This window comes from Leucopleurus acutus, assembly GCF_964270905.1.
Source record: "Leucopleurus acutus genome assembly, chromosome: 18".
Classification (NCBI taxonomy): Eukaryota; Metazoa; Chordata; class Mammalia; order Artiodactyla; family Delphinidae; genus Leucopleurus; species Leucopleurus acutus.
Window position 1 is genome coordinate 15,417,010 of NC_139160.1, and position 14,989 is coordinate 15,431,998.

Genomic DNA, 14,989 nt, shown 5'->3' on the forward strand with positions numbered 1-14,989 from the left:
ATCCACAACAGACAAGGCTATATTCCTAGATTAAACTCAGGTTGAAGAGAGCAGAGTCAGGCTTTAGATCTGAGTCCAACCTAAGTTAGCTCGTTAGGATTCTTTACTGGGACTTAGAGAGGAACCTCCAAAGTACCTAGGAGTGTCCTTTGCCCAGCTTGGTCCTCAGGGATATACTTCCCTTTGGAGTGGGTGTTGGTAGCAAGGATAAGATCTGAGTGTCCCTGGTCAAACACTATCCATTTTAAAATATATATATATTTATTTAAAAACTATATATATATTTTTCTATTGTGTAGATAAAACATATTTAAAGCATTTCTATGAAATTTTAAAAGAAATTTATCCTACAAGATAAAAAAAAACTTTAATGGTATTCTAAAATATAAAAATTATTCAGACTACATTTTCTGACCACGATTTAATAAAACCAGTGAAGTGGAAGAGTACTATACAAGATATTTAATTGCATTTTATCACTACAGAAATTTTAAAGGTGCCACATATGACAACTTAGATAGAGATATTGTTTGAAAGACACAAACTACTAAAATGTACTCAAGAAAAAATAGATAACCTGAATAGCTTAAAAGGTAATATATCTAGTAGAGAAATTGAACTTGTAGTTTAAAACTTTCCAACAACAACAAAAAAGTCCAAGCCCAAGTGACTTCACAGGAGAATTCTACTTAATTCTTTAAGAAAGATACAAATCTAAACAAACTCTTCCATAAAACAGAAGAATAGGGACTGCTTCCAAACTCATTTTAGGAGATTAGCATTACCCTGATACCAAAACCAGTAAAGACATTACCTGACAAGAAAATTACCAATATCCCTCATAAATATAGATACAAAAATCCTTAACAAAACATTAATAAATTGAATCCAGCAGTATATATATATTTTAAATTCATGACCACTTGGTGTTTGTTCCAGGAATTCAAGGATGGTTCAACATTCTAAAAATAATGTAATTCGCCATGTCAACAAACTAAGGAAAATAAAACATATGATAATCTCAATAGAGGTAAAAAATTTTTTAAACAAAATTTAACATCCATTTGTGATAAAAACTTTCAGTGAACTAGGAAAAAAGGGAACTTCCTTAACCTGACAAGGGGCATTTATGCCCCCCCCAAACAAACAAACAAACAAACTATGGCTGATATCAATCTTAATGGTGAGACTGAATGTTTTCTTCCAATGATTAGGAATCTAGGATGTCAGTTCACATTTCTTCCACTCAAAATTATATTGGAGTCAATGTAATAAAGCAAGAAATGGAAATAAAAGGCCTATAGATTGAAAAGGAAGAAATAAAACTCTCACTATTTGTAGATGAGATGCTTGCCTACCTAGAAAATCCCAAGGAATCTACAAAAAAGCTAACAGAACTAATAAGTGAGTTTAACAGTTATTGTATAAAAGGTCAATATACAAAATTCAACTATATTTCTATATACTAGCAATGAATGATTGAAAAGTAGAGATTTAAGCAACTGAACCATTTATATTAGCACCAAAACCCATGAAATACTTTTATTATAAAGTAACAAAATACGTGCAGGATCTGTATGCTGAAAACTACAAAACTTGACGAAAGAAAATGAAAACCTAAAGATAAGAAGAGATGTGAAATGGTACTGCCATTTTGGAAACTATTTCTTATACAATTAAACATACACTTTACCATAAGTATCAGCAATCCTATTTCTTGGCACTAACCCAAGATAAATGAAAGCTGTGTCCACACAAAAAACTTGTACATAAATGTTCATAGCCACATTACTCATAACAGGCCCAAACTGGAAATAATCCAAATGCCCATCAATGGGTGAATGGATAAGAAAATATGGTACATTCACAGTGATGTCAGAAACGTGACAGAGTGAAAAACTACCTTTGTCTCTGCCCTTCAATCTACAACCAATAAAACCCACAACTCAACAAAGGTGCCACTGTCCAACACAACAGTTTGCCAGAGGACTCCACACATCTGTACATCTAAAGGCGGGTGAATTGGAACACTTAGAAGAGATGGAACGAGGGAACAGTGGAATCAGTGCCTGCAATCCTGGCCCTCTGACCACAGCAGCTGTGCCCACAGCTTCAGAGAACACAGTAGCAGCAGGGGAAGCAGCATTCATGACTACAGGCTCCAGACCACACCAGCACCCATGGCTACATGTAACTGACCAACAGTGGGGCCTGGGATCCTGTCCCTCCAGCCGCCGAGGTGACCACAACCTCACTGCCACTCCCCCACCTGCAGTGGCACAGCCCATGAACTTAATGAGATATAAGAAAACTCAGAAAGGTAGTTTAATGAGCTCAGGAATAAAAATGAATGAACAGAAAGAATATTTTACCAAAGAGACTGAAACTCTAAAAAGAAACAATTGGGAGATTGGGATTGACATATACACACTACTATATATAAAATAGATAACTAATAAGAACCTACTGTGTAGTACAGGGAACTCTACTCAATAAAGTGGATATATATGTATAGGTATAACTGATTCACTTTGCTGTACAGCAGAAATTAACACAACATTGTAAATCAACTATATGTCAATAAAAAATAATTTAAATAAATAAAAAGGAACCAAAAAGAAACTCTGGAGCTGAAGAACTCAATAAATGAGATGAAGAACACACATTAGAAGCACTGGAAACAGAGCAGACAATATGGAAGAGAGAATTAGCAAGCTGGAATATAGCAATCTACAAATGATACAAGTAGACGAGGAAAGAGAAAAAAGATTTTTAAAAGGAAGAAATCCTGAGAGAGTTATCTTACTCTTTCAGGAAGGACAACATTAGGATAGTGCATATCCCAGGAGGAGAAGAGAGGGAAAAGGGAGCAGAGAGTTTATTTAAAGAAACAATAGCTGAGAACATCCCAAACTTGGAGAAGGAACTGGAGTTACAAGTCCATTAAGCTAAGAGAACACCTAATTACCTCAATGCAAAAAGACCTTCTCCAAGACACATAATATTAAAATTGTTACAAGTGAATGACAAAGAATTTTAAAATCAGCCAGGGCAAAAAGGATGGTAACCTACCAGGGAACCCCCACTATCAGGCTATCAGCAGATTTCTCAGCAGAAACCCTACAGGCCAAGAGGGAGTGGAATGACATTCTCAAAATACTGAAAGAAAAAAACTGTCACCCAAGAATACTCTATGTAACACAGGTATCATTCAGATATGAAGGAGAAATAAATGGTTTCCCAGACAAAGAGAAGCTGGAGTTCATCAACACTAGACCTGCCTTACAAGAGATGTTGAAACGAACTCTTCTATCAGAAACAAAATGACAAAAATACACAAAACTTTGAGCAAGGTGATAAATAAAACCAGAAAATTGCCACTCTTTACCAAGATAGGTTTTTAAATACTTTATTACAGTATAAAGGTTAAAAGGAGAGAAAAAAAGAAAGCAGAAAAATAACTATAGCTATCTACAATTTGGTAACAAACTCACTCAACAAAAACAGGTAATTTGAGACTACAAAAACAAAAGGGGACGAGGAAAAGGATGGAACTTATGTTTTTTAAAAATGTTTTAGTTCACTATAAATTATATCATAATGTGTGAAAAGCATGCTGAAATCAGAAGACTAGAAAAATGATTAAATAGATTCTGGAAAGACCCAGTGTATAAAGATTCATAACATAATAGAGATGGATTTTAAAATCTTTGAACAAGATATAAATGTTTTCAATAATGGGTTCATTCATTCAACCAACTCACTGAGTGCCTACTATGTGCCATGGCACTGTCTGAGGCACTGGAGATACGGCAGTTAAAAAAATGGACAAAATTTTCTTCCATCATGATGTTTAAATTCTGTCTCGTGCAGACCATAAATATAATAAATAAGTAAATAAAGTAGTAAGTTATAAGGTGATAAATGCAATAAGGATCATTAAATTAGGGTAAGGACAATGGAGGGGGATGCAACTTTGATGCTGGGGAAACTAAGTAGTCACCTGGGAGAAAAGTAGACTCCTACATTTTATACCTTAATACAAAATAAATCCTGGGCAGATGTTTTATTTAAATATAGAAAATAAATTCAAAGCATAGATGAATTTTGGTGAATATATTAAAATCTTAGGTAGAGAAAGACTTTCTGACACTAAAGGCATCAATCATAAAGAAAAGGACAGATGTATTCAACTGTATGAGGATTATAAACTTCTATATAGTGAAAAGCTAGGCAACCTGGGAAAAAATACTTGCCCTATCTATGATATAAAAAGGATATATTTAACTTTTCTATCCAATGGCAGTGATAAACACCCCGATTTTAAACGGGCAAAGGTAGTTTGCAAACAATGAAATACAAGTTCTATGAAAAAAGTATAAACAAAAATAATGTCAAATGTGCATTAGAACAAACATATTTACTAATATTGAAAAGATGAGCAATGGCTAGCGTGAAAGGGGAAGAAATGTACACTGCATCTTGGTGTGGAAAGTATCAAAATTAATAGCCTCACAAACGTTCCTTTTGACACAGAATTTCCACCTCCGAGAATTTTTTTTTTTTTTTTGCGGTACACGGGCCTGTCACTGTTGTGGCCTCTTGCGTTGCGGAGCACAGGCTCTGGACGCTCAGGCTCAGCGGCCATGGCTCACGGGCCCAGCCGCTCCGCGGCATGTGGGATCTTCCCAGACCGGGGCATGAACCCCCCTCCCCTGCATCGGCAGGCGGACTCTTGATCACTGCGCCACCAGGGAAGCCCTCCGAGAATTTTTATTATAAAGAAATAAAATATACAGAGGTTTGGTCTCAAAGTTATTCATCATTTTTTGTAAGAAGTCACAGCTTAAATTGTCTAGAAATATCTGACAATTTAAATGAATGACAATTTAAACATCTATACCATGAAATATACAGCTGTCAAAAGGAATGTTGCAAATTTAAAAATCAATAAAATCAAATACAGGCAGAACTTCAGGCAACAATAAAAAATCTGAAATTAAAAAATATATAATGTTGTAAATGCAAATATAAATGCATGGAAATATAGTCATGATATGTCACTAAGTAATAAGGTTATTTTTAAAACAATGTATTATACCATATCCATAAACAAAAAGCCTAAAGAACCTTGAAGGGCATCTATTAAACATTAGGAATGCCTATTAATGGGAGGATTTATTGCTTGTTTGTATTTTCTGATTTTCCTAAGAGTGAAATTTTATTGCTTTACTTTTGGTTTTTAGTATAAAAATTATTTATGGTGCTTTAGAGTTTTAAAATCACACTGAATAATATGTGTGTACATATTACTCCACATTTATTTTTAGGTTTTTATTATACTACACCTAGCACCCAGCAGATAGATATTGTAGATAGCATTATTACCAGTTTACAGATAAAAGACCTAAAATTTAAAGTAGTTTAGTGTTTTGCCAAGTGTCCAGTGCATATTAGATGACAAAGCCAAGCACTGATTCCAGGTCTTACTCCAAATCTAATACCATCCCCCAGTCTGAAACACCAGTGTCTCTCACACAGGGACTATTGCAAATGCCACCCAAATCTATACCATAAGCATTTGTCATTTAAAAAACTAAACTAACACTTTTTGTTTGTAAGAAGAAGGAAATGCTTGCCTTCCTCAGTCTATTCAAATGTTGCCCCCGCCCTGGGCAGCCTCATTGCAGAAAATATATAGTTAATATGCAGACATATCATTTAATTAAGTAGCAGAGTGAACTCTTCACTGATGGCCCATGATGAAAAAACAGAAAATGGAAATTCGTGGGTAATTTGAAGAACTACTTGTATTCATTAGTCGCCCCTTTATTTTTCATGTTGTTTTTGTCTAGACACCAACAGATTACAACAGTAACCAATTCATTGCCTCTTTAGCAATACTCACTCCCCAACATTAATTCAAGTTGGTAAATGGTTACTGGCCATTTACTGGTAAATGGTTACTGGCCAGTAACTGGCCAAGAGAGTAGCAGAAGAAAAATTGCATGAATAATTCTGCAGTCCAGACATATGGGCTTTTTTTTTGAAGTACAATTGATTTACAATATTATATTAGTTTCGGGTGTACAACATAGTGATTCAATAATTTTATAGATTATATTCTATTTAAAGTTATTACAGAATAATGGCTATATTTCCCTGTGCTGTACAATATATCCTTGATGCTTATTTTATACATAGTAGTTTGGGGGAGGGAGAGTCAGACGTGTGTGATTTTAAGAAGGTATCGTGTCCCTGTCATTGAGTACTGGTAAAAATGCCTTCAGATCAGTGCAACAGGAAGTACTCTCGTGAGATTACTCAGAAACAAGTCAAAATTAATAAAATCCCAATGGACATTAAGAGGTCTTTAATCAGCAAAACATGTTTGCTTTTGCTCTCAGTCCCATTTGCTCATAGACAAAATCAACAAAACTAGGAATCAGAACATATCCAAGAAAAATGAGAAAGGAACACAAGTGAAGAGCAGGTAGCATTCTGCAATCCTCTGTTTAGAAAGAAACTTTGTAATAAAATTAGTCTCTACTAAGGATATTTTCACATTTTCAAACTAGAACACTTGTGAATATGTGGAAATATTTTTTCAAGTATGGTACTATATACAAATTCAAATGGAATCATTTTATACCCTCCCTCCCAAACATTTTGCTATCTTTTCCATAGCTCCTTTTTTTTTCACCTCAACATGAGCCCCATCTTCTAAAAGATAAATCCATCAACAGCTCCCTCCCTCCGAACTTCAAACTGACTTACTAATGTGAATTGAGAAGGTCAATGTCTTCATCACCATCATCGATCTTGGACAGCTGTTCCGTCATACTTTAACCGCCAACAAATGCAAAAATATATCATTAGAGATTTGCTACATGGATCAGTGATATGAAAAACTTATTTGAAGAAAAAGAATTCCTTAAATCTAAAGGAACCATGACTTAGCTCACTGGATGACCCAATCTTACAGAAAGAAATTTAGAATCACTGTCTAGAAAACTCTGTATTCCATGGATACTTCTAAGACTGAATTTTGCAAGTCTTTCCCTCTGTTTCTCCCTATGTCTCTGCTTCTGTCTGTCTCACTCTTTCTATAAAGATAGAGATTAATAATATATAGATAGCACTGATGCAAGTAAATTATATCAGCAGCCTTGGAAGGCACCATAACTAAAAGGCAAGATATATCAAAGTAGTCAAAGACCTTTAATGTCAATTTATTTGGGTCACTGTGAAGGATTAAAAATGTACATAGCACGAAATGACTTCTTTTTTTGGCTGAAATTGGATACACTTGCTCTAGAACTTATAAACTGGTTGAACTCTAAAAAAATTATGTCAATTAGTTATTTGGAACCTGGGTCCCTGCACCACCTACTTTTCACATACCATGGATATCGTCTTCTCCTTGAATAGGTTTCAAATCACTGCCTGAGACAAGGACTCCATAACTAATTGGGTTTCACAAATCTCAATATCCTCCCTCTTCCCCTCTCTCTATATTTATATCTCACCTTTTATCTCTGCCTCTCAATTCACATGAGTCAGGGCTAAAGGATTAAAATGTACATAGTAAGACTCCATGTGTCTTATAGATTTATTTTTAAATGCAATTTAGCTATAATTACTCTGCAATTTATAATTTAGTTGCCCTAAAAATAACATTCTAATCAGTTATTTAAAACCTGGTATTTAATTTTCCCCTGTAAGTGAGGCTTTATACATTTGTAATGAAAATCTTAAGTCCTGGGTGGGGGGGGAAGTCATGAATCAAGTTTATAGACATTTCTTGACTCCTGAACCCCTTCAGGAGTACAACTTTCTCCTTGCAAAATAAGTTTCTCTCCTTTCTTGGCCCATTTTAGTAGAGCCTCATACACAAGCATTTGGATAGTTTCCCTAGGGGTTTCGGCTGCATCTAAGAGTGATAAACAGATGAGTAAGAAGCATCCCTCTTATGACCTGTTTCTGTTTTATCCAACTAGATACAAAAAAAAGAAAGAAACATACTTACATAGGCTACAGTCAAAAGATTTAGAAACAACGTCAAAGACACTCTGTTATGTCATGAATACTCCTAAAAATGAACCTCCCAAGTATCATCAACCTCTCTCCCCTTTCCTCTCTCTGTTTCTCTCATTCTCGCATGCTCTCTCTGCATTTATATACACATATATATATTTTGTTGACATCTATCTTTATTTCTATCTCACGTATTAGTGGTGGGTCCATCAGGTCTTCCTGTTGTCAATTCACTCAAAGCAGTGCTCAAGGATTAAAAAGGCACAGAGTCAGACACCCTATAATTTTCTCAGTTAAACTTTCTGGTTCAAATTAGTTTAAATTAATGCTTTCACTTATAAACTAGATGACCCTTTAAAAACTGACATGTAAATCGATTGCTTGAAACCTGGTAGGTCATTTTCCCCAGAAATGAGGCTTTATGTATTTGTAATGAATATCTTACACTTGTCAAAAAGGTAATGACTCAAGATTGAAGTACAGTTCTTTACAACTGAACCTGATCCAATGTGTAACAACCTTTTGGGGTGGCATTTATTTCAAATTCAACTTCAGGTTGTAGGTACCCAACTTTCTTGACCAATCTAACTTCCTGACCACGTCTGTGCTCCACAGGAAGCGTGCTCGTCTTTCCTGCCCCTGACACAGGGTCAAGTAACCACAGGCCTGAGTCAGGGGCTCCATCTGATGTGAACACGGGTCTGGATTTGGGGTATCGGCCTCACATCGTAGCTGATACAATTTATTATTATTCTCCTTGCTCCAGACGGCTTTCACCTTCCCCACACCCACTCCAGGAGAGTCTCATACACAGGCAATCTGACAGTTTCCCGAGAGTTTGGCTGCTAGTAACTGAGAGTCAAGACTGGGAGTAAGAAGATTCCCTCTATGTCTTGTGCCTCTTTTTCTACCTCAATTCAAAAGACAAAGACTATTCCACATAGAACCTTACCATGAGCGGACGTGAGGAACAGTATCGAGGGAACTCTATATTCCCATGGGTGCTCCTAAGGGTGAACATCCCAAATCTCAATCTCTCTGAATATGTTATGTTCTGTATGTTTGTATGTGTGTACATATTATACATGTATTTATTTATCATATCTTAGTTTGCCACGAAGAATCCTCCTGCCAATTCACTCAGGGTAGTGCTATGGTATGTTTTTGTTTTTGTGCTATGGTATTAAAAACAGACATAGTAAGATACCACATGACTTCTAGACTTTTACATTTTTAGTTCAAATTAGCTATAATTACTCTTTTTTTTGGCTGCACTGTGCATCCTGTGGGATCTTAATTCCCCAAACAGGGATTGAACCTGGGCCCTCAGCAGTGAGAGTGTGCTGTCCTAACCACTGGACCGCCAGAGAATTCCCTGCTACAATTACACTTAAGCTTATAAACTGGTTGGCTCTTAGGAAATTCACATGTAAATCAGTTATCTGGAACTTGATATCTCATTTTTCCTAGAAATGATTCTATATACATTGTAAGGAATATTTTTGACCCACCAAAAAGTTAATGACTCAAGGTTGGTTCAAGATGGTGGAGTAGAAGGACGTGCTCTCACTCCCTCTTGCACGAACACCAGAATCACAACTAACTGCTGAACAGTCATCCACAGGAAGGCACTGGAACTCACCAAAAAAGATGCCCCACATCCAAAGACAAAGGAGAAGCCACAGTGAGACGGTAGGAGGGGCGCAATCACAATAAAATCAAATCCCATAACTGCTGGGTGGGCGACTCACAAACTGGAGAACACTTACACCACAGAAGTCCACCCGCTGGAGTGAAGGTTCTGAGCCCCACGTCAGGCTTCCCAGTCTGGGGGTCCGGCAACGGGAGGAGGAATTCCTAGAGAATCAGACTTTGAAGGCTAGCGGGATTTGACTGCGGGACGTCGACAGGACTGGGGGAAACAGAGACTCCACTCTTGGAGGGCACACACAAGGTAGTGGGCACATCGGGACCCAGGGGAAGGAGCAGTGATCCCATAGAAGACTGAACCAGACCTACCTGCTAGTGTTGGAGGGTCTCCCTGCAGAGGTGGGGGGTGGCTGTGGCTCACGGAGGGGACAAGGACACTGGCAGCAGAAGTGCTGGGAAGCTCTCCTTGGCGTGAGCCCTCCCAGAGTCTGCCATTAGCCCCATCAAAGAGCCCTGGTAGGCTCCAGCGTTGGGTTGCCTGAGGCCAAACAACCAACAGGGAGGGAATCCAGCCCCACCCATCAGCAGACAAGTGGATTTAAGTTTTACTGAGCTCTGCCCACCAAAGCAAAAGCCAGCTCTACCCACCACCAGTCCCTCCCATCAGGAAACTTGCACAAGCCTCTTAGATAGCCTCATCCACCAGAGGGCAGACAGCAGAAGCAAGAAGAACTACAATCCTGCAGCCTGTGGAACAAAACCACATTGACAGAAAGACAGACAAGATGAAAAGGCAGAGGGCTATGTACCAGATGAAGTAACAAGATGAAACCCAGAAAAACAACTAAATGAAGTGGAGATGGGCAACCTTCCAGAAAAAGAATTCAAAATAGTGATAGTGAAGATGATCCAGGACCTCGGAAAAAGAATGGAGGCAAAGATCGAGAAGATGCAAGAAATGTTTAACAAAGATCTAGAAGAATTAAAGAACAAACAAACAGAGATGAACAACACAATAACTGAAATGAAAAATACACTAGAAGGAATCAATAGCAGAATAACTGAGGCAGAAGAACGGATAAGTGACCTGGAAGACAGAATGGTGGAATTCACTGCTGCAGAACAGAATAAAAAAAAATGAAGACAGCCTAAGAGACCTCTGGGACAACATTAAACGCAACAACATTCGCATTATATGGGGTCCCAGAAGGAGAAGAGAGAAAGGACCAGAGAAAATATTTGAAGAGATTATAGTTGAAAACTTCCCTAACATGGGAAAGGAAATAGCCACCCAAGTCCAGGAAGCACAGAGAGTCCCATACAGGATAAACCCAAGGAGAAACACGCCGAGACACGTAGTAATCAAATTGGCAAAAATTAAAGACACAGAAAAATTACTGAAAGCAGCAAGGGAAAAATGACAAATAACATACAAGGGAACTCCCATAAGGTTAACAGCTGTTTTCTCAGCAGAAACTCTACAAGCCAGAAGGGAGTGGCATGATATACTTAAAGTGATGAAAGGGAAGAACCTACAACCAAGATTGCTCTACCCAGCAAGGATCTCATTCAGATTCGACAGAGAAATCTGAAGCTTTACAGACAAGCAAAAGCTAAGAGAATTCAGCACCAACAAACCAGCTCTACAACAAATGCTAAAGGAACTTCTCTAAGTGGGAAACACGAGAAGAAAAGGATCTACAAAAACAAATACAAAACAATTAAGAAAATGGTCATAGGAACATACATATCTATAATTACCTTAAACGTGAATGGATTAAATGCTCCCACCAAAAGACACAGATTGGGTGAATGGATACAAAAACAAGACCCATATATATGCTGTCTACAAGAGACCCACTTCAGACCTAGGGACACATTCAGACTGAAATTGAGGGGATGGAAAAAGATATTCCATGCAAATGGGAATCAAAAGAAAGCTGGAGTAGCAATACTCAGATAAAATAGACTTTAAAATAAAGAATGTTACAAGAGACAAGGAAGGACACTACATAATGTTGATCCCTCACACAGGGTCAACAACTGCAGGCCTGAGGCAGTGATGGCTCCAGCCACTTCCACTGCCATCACGGGTTTGGGTCTGAGGACCCTTACGTAGTGGCAGAGCTCTGGAGGGTGTGGGACAGATCTAGGGTCTGTTAGCTCCATTCTCTTCTGTTGAGGGCTCATCTCTTGCCAGGCCACTGCTAGCCTTCCCCTTGTTTCCAAATATGAATCTCTCCTCATTTGTCCCACATTGTAGGCTGAATACTATCCCACTAAAATTCATATGGTGAAGTCTTATCCCCTTTAACTCAGAATGTGACCTTATGGAAAGTAGCATTGTTGCAGAAGTAATTAGTCAAGATGTGGTCCTACTGGTTAGGGTGGGTTCCTAATCCAATAGGACTGATGTCCTTATACAAAAGGAAAGAATGCCATGTGAAGATGAAAGCAGAGATTGGAGCGATTGACAGCAGCCACCAGAAGCTAGGAGGGAGGCATGGAAGAGATTCTTCCTCACAGCTCTCAGAAGAAACCAACCCTGCCAACATCCTGATACCAACTTCTAGCCTTGAGGATTGAGACAAATTTTTGTTGCTTAAACCACTCGATTTGTGATATTTTGTTACAGCAGCCCTAGCAAACTAATACAACCCATTCTAGCAGTCTCACACAGGCAATCTGACAGGTTTCTAAGAGTTTTGGCTACTAGTCTCTCAGATGGGAGTTAGTCTCCCTCTTCTGATCTGTTTCTCTTTTATCCAACTAGATCAAAAAAAAGAATGTTACATACAGAACATGCCAACATTTTAGAAAAAGCATACAAGAAACTTAGTATTAAATATCTCTGTGTGTGCATCTTTACATATCTATCTGTCTGTATATAATCTCACCTTTCAGTGACGGCTTCCTCACTAGTTACAGATATCAATTCATTGGGCTCACAGCTTAAGGATTAAAATGTACAGAAACGTCATGTGATTTCATAGACTTACTTTTTTCATTCACATTAGCTAAGTTGTAGAGAGAGAAACAAATTTTCAATTATGAATTGAAAATTACAAATTCATGCGCAATTTGGTTATTTGGAAATAAGTATTTCATTTTACCCTAGAAATGTGGCTTTACATGGTGGCAATGAAATTCCTAGGCCTGTAAAAGAATCCTCACTGGATCAAGATTTAAAAACATTTCTTTACTTCTGAACCTAATCCCAAGGTGTAACTGGTTTTTGTGTTTGCAATTATTTCAAATTCAACTGTAGTTTGCAGGTACCATCCCTCATACAGTATTATTAGTATTATTCACTATAGTCACCATGCTGTACATTACATCCCCAGGGTGACTTATTTTATAACTGGAAGTTTGTACCTTTTGACTTCCCTCACCCATTTCACCCACCCCCTCCGCAACCCTCACCCCCCATTTCTGGAAACCACCAATCTTTTCTCTTATTTATGACCTTTTTTTCTTTTAAGATTCTACATACAAGTGAGCTCATATGATATTTATCTTTCTCTACCTTATTTCACTTAGCGTAAATGTCCACAAGTTCTACCCATGCTGTTGCAAATAGCAAGAGTTCATTTTTTCATGGCTGAATATATTCCATTGTATACATATATACCACAACTTCTTTATCCATTCATTGGTCAACAGACACGTTGTTGCCATGTCTTGGCTACTGTAAATAATGCAATGAACACGGGGGTGCAAATGTCTTTTCAAGTTAGTGTTTTCATTTTCTTCAAATACCCAGAAATGGAATTGCTGGATCATATGAAAATTCTAATTTTTTGAGAAATTTCCATAGTGTTTTTCATAGTGGCTGTAACAATTTACATTCCTACCAACAGTGCACAAGCCTTCTCTTTTCTCCACATCCTTGTCAACACTTGTTATTTTTTATCTTTCTGACAATGCCATTCTATACATACATATTTTTTAAATTTATTTTATTTATATTTATCTTTTTGGCTGCGTTGGGTCTTTGTTGCTGCACACCGGTTTTCTCTAGTTGCGGCGAACGGGGTCTACTCTTCATTGCAGTGCGCGGGCTTCTTATTGCAGTGGCTTCTCTTGTTGAGCACAGGCTCTAGGCGTGTGGGTTTCAGTACTTGTGGCACATGGGCTCAGTAGTTGTGGCTCGTGGGCTCTAGAGCGTAGGCTCAGTAGTTGTGGCGCATGGGCTTAGTTGCTCCACAGCATGTGGGATCTTCCTGGACCCAGGGCTTGAACCTGTGTCCCCTGCATTGGCAGGCAGATTCTTAACCACTGTGCCACCAGGGAAGCCCAACAATGCCATTCTAACAGGCATGAGGTGATATTCCTTCGTGGCTGTAAATTTTTTTAAATAGTTTTTTAGAACAAGTTTAGGTTTATAGAAAAATTAAGCAGGAAATAGAGAGTGTTCCATATACCTCCTTCTCCCTAACAGTTTCTCCTATTATTAATATCTTGCACTCGTCTGGTACATGTTACAACTGATGAACCAACATCGATCCGTTATTGTTAACTAATGTCCATAGCTGAAACGGGTGTTCACCCTTTGTGTTGTACAGGTCTACTGATTTTGCCAAATGCATAATGCCATGTAGCCACCATTACAGCATCATACTGAATTGTTGCCCTGCCCTAAACATCTCCTGTGCTCCGCCTATTCATCCCTCTGCCCCCCCAATCCCGACTCCTAATATTTTTACTGTCTCTAGAGTTTTACCGTTGCCACAGGTGTCATATAGTTGGAATCACATAGTATGTAGCCTTTTCAGACTGATTTCTTTCACTTAGCACTTATGCATTTAAGGTTCCTCTGTTTCTTTGTATGGCTTGATAGCTCATTTCTTTTAATTGTGGAATAATTTTCCATTATATATAGCTATCAGTTTGTTTTTCTATTCATCTATGACATCTTGGTTGCTTCCAGTTTTTGGCAATTATCAGTAAAGCTACTAAAATAGTTGTGTGCAGGTGCTTGTGTAGACAAGTTTCCAAAGCATTTGGAGCATAATTTCTGAATCATGGCAAGACTACATTTTGCTTTATAAGACACTGCCAAACTGCCTTCCAAAGTGGCTACACCATTTTGCACTGCCATCAGCAGTGAATGAAGTTTCCTGCTGTCCACACCCCCACCGTCATTTGGTGTGGTCAGTGTCCCAGATTTTGACCATTTTAAGAGGCATGCAACGAAATTTGTTTTAATTTGCAATTCCTGAGTGACATGTGATGTTGAGCAGCTTCTCATATGCTTATTTGCCACCTGTGTATCTTCTTTGGTGAGGTGTCTGTTCAAATC

General features: G+C 38.0%; 1 protein-coding gene across 1 annotated transcript in view; it reads right to left on the reverse strand.

The window, feature by feature from the left end:
• Nucleotides 1-6,842, reverse strand: part of LOC309974941 (phosphatidylinositol 3,4,5-trisphosphate 3-phosphatase TPTE2-like) — a gene marked incomplete at its 5' end in the record, with an annotated part of 54,521 nt that extends 47,679 nt beyond the window's left edge. The window contains one exon of the mRNA XM_082859786.1: nucleotides 6,778-6,842. Coding sequence (XP_082715912.1) covers nucleotides 6,778-6,842 — 65 coding nt within the window. The remainder of the gene's footprint in view (nucleotides 1-6,777) is intronic.
• Between the last annotated feature and the right edge of the window lie 8,147 nt (nucleotides 6,843-14,989).